Genomic DNA, 6,000 nt, shown 5'->3' on the forward strand with positions numbered 1-6,000 from the left:
AATTCCAAAAATTGTACCTCCTACTATGACACACATGCCTGGCATGAGGCACAATTGTGGGATTGTGGATGAGATCCTAATCTTGCCTTATTGTCTGCACAAGGGAGCCTGGGATCACGATCCTGGATTCCTCCTACACTGACAAGTAGCAAGCTGGGTGCCTGGTGCAAATGACTGGCACCCCCAACCTTGGAAGTGCAGCTGAGCCTTGAAGGGCTCTGGTGTGCACCCATGGCTGGGATCGCCGGTCAGCTGGTTGGCACCCCTAGCTACAGATGCACATGAAATCATCAAAAGCCTCGTGTTTCTGAGGCTGGAAGCACAAGTCAACTGACTGCTGTTCCTGAGGCCAAGAGCACTGATCAATGGACTGGCACTCTCAGCCCTGGGAGCACACTGGTCACATGTTCCATTCATGGCATGATGGTAACCACAAAAATTATTACGTGTACTCTGTGTAATAATTTCGTGGCTTATCTACTAAAGACACACTTAGCTGATTAATCATGTCTTAAGTGCAACTTCTTCCAGGGACCCTGGATAGATAGGAAAAATGGTCTGCTGTCAACCAGATGAGACTGAACAAGGACAAGTGTGAAATCCTGCACTTGGGATGGAATAAGTGCATACACAAATATAGACTCCTTAATTTGACTGTCTAGGCTACTGAACCTGGGGTTAGTAAGTACCATCAGAAGAATATGAGCAACAGCATGCTCTTGTTGCAAAAAAAGGTCAACAGCATCCTGGGTTGTATTAACAGAAGCGTCACATGCAAAAAGGGAAGCGATTCTTCTGCTCTGTTTGGCATTAGTGAGGCCTCACTTGGAGTACTGCATGGTGTTTTAGGTCCTACACTTCAAGAAAGATGTGGAAATATTGGAAAGAGTCCAGTACAATGTGACAAAAATGACTAGGGGTCTGGAAATGCAAGGTTTATGAAAGAAAGGCTGAAAGAACTGAGATAATTTAGTTTGGAGAACAGAAGAGTGAGGGGAGATTTGATAGTAGTCTTCAAATGACAAAAAGGTAATTATAGAGAAGCTGTAGATACACTTTTTTCTGTGGCTATAGCAGACAGAACTAGGAGTAACAGCCTCAAATTGCAGCAGGGGAAATTTAGGTTGGTGATCAGAAGGAACTTCCTGCCTAGGAGGGTGGTCAAGCATTCAAACAGGCTCCTTAGAGAAGTTGTGGAAACTCCATCCCTGGACTTCTCAAGAGCAGGTTGGACAGACATTTGGTTAGGATGGCTTAGTCAATGACATTCCTGCTTTGAGCAGAGGAATGAACTAGATGACCTTGTGAGGTCCCTTTAACCCTATTTCCCTAGATCCTAAATTATATTCCCACAGTAGAGGCTGTACAGCTTTCCTCCCAGTACAGTCACTGGCCAATCTCAGAAAACCCAATGCAAACACGATTCAATGGTCAAGACAATGCTTTCCATTGTTTTTGCGTGCTTCTGTGGGGGAACAGGGGAACAAAACTCATTAATTTAAAAATATCTTCAACCTTAGTAAAGATGTATGTAATATTTTGGAAACATTACAGTTATTTAAAAAAAACAAACCCAAAACAAACCCCAAACTACATCAAGACACTCTTAAGCCTTAATCCTGAAGATATTCTCAATATTCTCATGTTCTGTATTCCACAAGAAGAGACTAAAAAAGCTTGATTGTTTAACATAGCAAAATGACAGCTGAGAGGATGACATTGCCCTCTGAATGCACCATGGAATAAATACCAAGAAGGAGAAGACCTAGCAAAGCTAAAGAACAACGTCAGCACAAGAGCAAAAGGGTGTAAAGCAGTTATGAATAAATTTAGGCTGGAATTCAAAGGCCATTTCTCATCATCAGAGGGTGAAGGGCTGGAACAGTCTTCCACTGGGAGAAGAGGGGCCAAGAACACAAAATTTAAAGATGAAGCTTGTTTATCTAATGTGGTTGCCTGCAGTAGCATAGGAATGGACTCGATAACCTATACTACCCTTCTTCCAAGCCCTATTTGAGCAGCTTTGCTCACAGGAATAAAGCTCTGAATTCAATTAAGACTACCCATAAGTAGAGTTACTCGCACATACATGCTTGTAGGGCCACAGTTGTAGGTCATGGCTGAAACCTACCTCCTGCATCATGATGCAAAATATTTCCATTTTTGTACCATGTAATGTTGCCTTCTGGATAACTCTCTCTCGCAACACATTCCCCAAGCTGCAAAACAGATAAGAAATATTGAGCACTGTTTTTTGACATTTAAAAAAAAAACCCAATAACATACAAATGCTTAAATCAATTTTTCCCCTTAAAATCATTCATGTGATTTGTATTAAGTGGGGTGGAAAGAGGGTGGTGATAAATGGTTGTCCAAGGCAAGGCTGAGCCATAATTCTAAATATCTGAGGGCTGATTACACTTCTCTAACACACTGTTATTATTCCTAAGAGAATGAAGAGTTTGTTCTGTAATCTCTGTCTCTGTACTCAAGACACTGGTCCCTGTCTACGTATGCACATGGTACTCTCAGTCCAGAATGCACATTGGAGTATTTTTCGGAACTAACATTTGAGTCAGTCCCAAGGTCTGAGAAAAAAACCGCTTACCATTTTTAGCTTCTCTGTTTCTAGGAAGTTTGCTTGATGCAGTATTTCTGGTTGAGATGGTCGTTCTATTAAAAAAAATGTACAGGTAACTCTGAATGCAAAAATTTCAATTTTTTTTAAATAAAAGGATTACACTTTCCAAGATAAACATTCAGCAACATGGACTGGGAGCACACGTGAGAACCATACTGTTTTCATTCTTAAAACTTGTCTTCAGGGGTTTATAACATAGCTATAAAAACTGCTCCCATCTAGATATTGGTATGTGGGTTTATGGAGGAAAAAAGGTCTCTCACTTGAAATTTTAATCAAGCACAGATTACAGGTTGCATTTTAAATGGACCCGTTTTTTCATGACTATGTAAAATTATTGTTAATGTGTTTATGTATACTGCCAATAAATGAACAAATGGAATAAATGAAAACCAACGGATAAAGATTAAATAGTCATATAGAAAAACAGTTTTAATATGGGTATTAAAGCAGATGCGATTTCCCATTTTAAAGAAAAATAATCAAATCCTGCTTCTAAGTTTTTTAACGTACTATTGTTACACTTAATGTGTGGGGGCACATGTGACAGAGGCAAGTGTAGTATCTAACTATTTTACTTCATTTTTCAAAACTGGACTTGATTTAAAACTTGACTCTCTCTTTTAAAAGCAAACTTTCTGTTCAGTACCAATATGTCATCTCATTCATTCTTTTTTATGGTAGTTACACTGTTCAGGCTGCCAGAACTGAGGATCTATCAGCGTTTCCATTATAAAACACTATTTTCTAGAGATGGTATAGCTTGTCTGGTAAAATTCACTCCGGCCTGAAGCCTGGAATGCACATTTTTATCTCCAAGACACTGTATTCCTGCAAGATGGAAGGAAAAAAGTATCTGTGCTTATGCAGTCAAAGAAAGTCTCTGCACTCTACCTCTGTGCTTCTAAATATGCATACATTACACACACACAGTTTGCAGTGCTGTTTTCAAATCAAACCTTCTATCAAACTACACTAGTAATCCTGTTCCAAATGCTTTCCACACCATCTTGACACAATTTCAATAAAAACAGAACAAAGCAGCAAACAAAGTTATTAATCTGTAGCTGAATGGTCACACTAGTTGAGCCTACTATAAATACAGAAATACAGTTTCCATTCTGAGCTCTTTTCTTTATATATTCAGATAAATTTTTCTGCACTTGGAAGATTAGTCCAAACAAAACAAAAAGCAACGGATCAAAAGACAAAACCCAATAGAGGAACCTATTTACTTGGATTTTTCAGACAACTTGCTGGAGGCAAAAAAAAACAAAACCAAAGCCAGGCATCAAAAACCATCATGTTGTTCTCAAACACAGAAAAGACTAGAGCATTTTTTTTAAAGTAGAAATAATGTTGGTTTTTGTGTGGGCATCAGGGAGGGAAGTGTTTTGTTAAAAAAGCAGGTTAACCCATTTTCTGTATGCACTGGCAGGGATGGTAAGTTTTAACACCTGCTCAGCCAGCCAGATCTACTCTTTACACACTTATCTCATGACAACGGATCCTGTAAATAGAAATTATTAGTTCTCTCACAGCATTAGATCACCAATCTGATAAAAACTGAAGAAATTTAAAATGTGCTGTGCCTCCTCTGGTGTCTTCCCTCTATCTCCAATGCTTTGTGTCCCAGTGTGGGGACTAGGAGGCAGCTCCTACTCGAAGATCTCCTGCAGATGCTGCTGCAGATGAGAAGGAAGCAGTGTATTCTGCCAGTTCCCTATAGCAACAGGACTGCACGTGTGCATGCAAATGAGTTACTACACATGAGCTCATTGGCTGCCAGGCAATTTACAAGCTCATGATCTGAAATAGAAGGAAATCTTATGCTCAGGGCTTAATAACATGAGAGTACACTTTGTGAGGGTTTTAACTACAGCCAGCCACTTATTTTTCTACTTAATACCTTGCAATAGCACCTCTGCTGTTCTGTAAGGGGATTAAATGAGGTTGCTGCAGAGGTCAAATGGCAGGGCAAGAAAATTGTAACTGTTTGTGCTGCTGATAAGCCTTGGAAACTCCTCAGGCCATTTAGCTCCAAATGAAGATGCTAACAAGATACACCAGGAAAGCTGGCAGAGGTTGTTACCTGACCTAGCAAATGAAACTTAGCAGGTGTTTTCTGTACAACCCGTAAAGCTTGTTAGCTGTGCTAGCTGATTAACTTGTGACTAAGACTGTAATGCTTGCCTGAAAAACTCAAACCTCAAGGGACATATCTGAATTTCAGGCATTTGGAATCAGGGTTTGTGCAGCGTGGCTATATGGATGGGTCAAGAAATGTAGAAGCTCCATGGGAGATTTATGTGGAACTAGGAACACTAAATGCATAAACAGGTTGATGTAAAAGTTTTACTGGCAGTGTTAAATCACCCATGCTACATACATGTTTTCTATTCTTAAATTTCTTGCTAAATGTAATCTTCTTTTATTCCTACATAAGGACACTGTTCTAAAGAGTCCAGAGTGTTTTCTCAGGTGCTATCTGGTCACTGTTGCTTTTGATATACAGACTGCTGGAGTCTGTATGTTCTGGAAGGCAGATGTGCATCTTCCAGATCCCAAAGGCAATGCAGAAAACACAACTTGAATACATGTTCAGTGACAACAGCTCAGAAAAGTTTATCGTCGTTGAATAGCACACCAGTTAATCTCATAAACATTGAGTCCAACTTGGAGAAGCTTATCCTTCATTGGTATAGACATTATACATTATTCATGCTTCCCTAGTGTAGCAAAAATAGTTACTTTTCTCTATGTTTCTTTGTTCCTTGTTTTAGTATTAACCCCTGCATTCTGTAACTTTCCACCCACATGGTACAGGATAGCCCACTACGCATGTCTTACAGGTTGCTCAGGTTTTGTTTTGTAATGACCAATCAAAATGTAACACGTCAACTGAAAAAAATGCTAGCTCAATAAAAGCCACGTGCGCTCTTTGTTTAGGGTCGACACTGATCTGAGCAACAAGCTCCTCTGTCGGCCTGCTTGCAAGCAATAAAATAGAGTTGGACCCAGCCTGAAAGTGTGACTCTCTTCTAGAGGTGAATTGGACTAGCCTCCAGGGGATAAAAATCAGCAATTTATGCAACACTAGGTCTTTAAGAGGGACAGGTCTCCTCACTCTTGTATTTATACTTGTGTAACCCACCCTCACCCCTCCTCGCCCCCACATCTGGTGCCCGCTTTTCTCTCTATGTCAAGATGTTCATCTTTGTTTTGTTTGCCAGATTCACATAACTGCACTCTCATCAGTAAGTTCCACCTACCTGCACTCTTAGAGTCACATGCTCCACTCACCCCCACCCCTCCTGCCAGGCAAGAACTCTGGTTGTTACACCACAGATTTTTCTCTG

The 6,000-nt window shown here is 40.2% G+C and overlaps 1 protein-coding gene across 1 annotated transcript in view; it reads right to left on the reverse strand.

Moving 5' to 3' along the window:
• The window catches only part of ALCAM (activated leukocyte cell adhesion molecule), a 122,572-nt gene that overhangs the window by 46,684 nt on the left and 69,888 nt on the right, over positions 1-6,000 (reverse strand). Inside the window, exons 4-5 of the mRNA XM_019525792.1 lie at positions 2,609-2,673; positions 2,132-2,219 (exon numbers count right to left, since the gene is read on the reverse strand). Coding sequence (XP_019381337.1) covers positions 2,132-2,219; positions 2,609-2,673 — 153 coding nt within the window. The remainder of the gene's footprint in view (positions 1-2,131; positions 2,220-2,608; positions 2,674-6,000) is intronic.

The sequence above is a fragment of the Gavialis gangeticus genome, unplaced genomic scaffold (genome assembly GCF_001723915.1).
Source record: "Gavialis gangeticus isolate Ggan-Ray unplaced genomic scaffold, GavGan_comp1, whole genome shotgun sequence".
In the NCBI taxonomy this organism is placed as follows: Eukaryota; Metazoa; Chordata; order Crocodylia; family Gavialidae; genus Gavialis; species Gavialis gangeticus.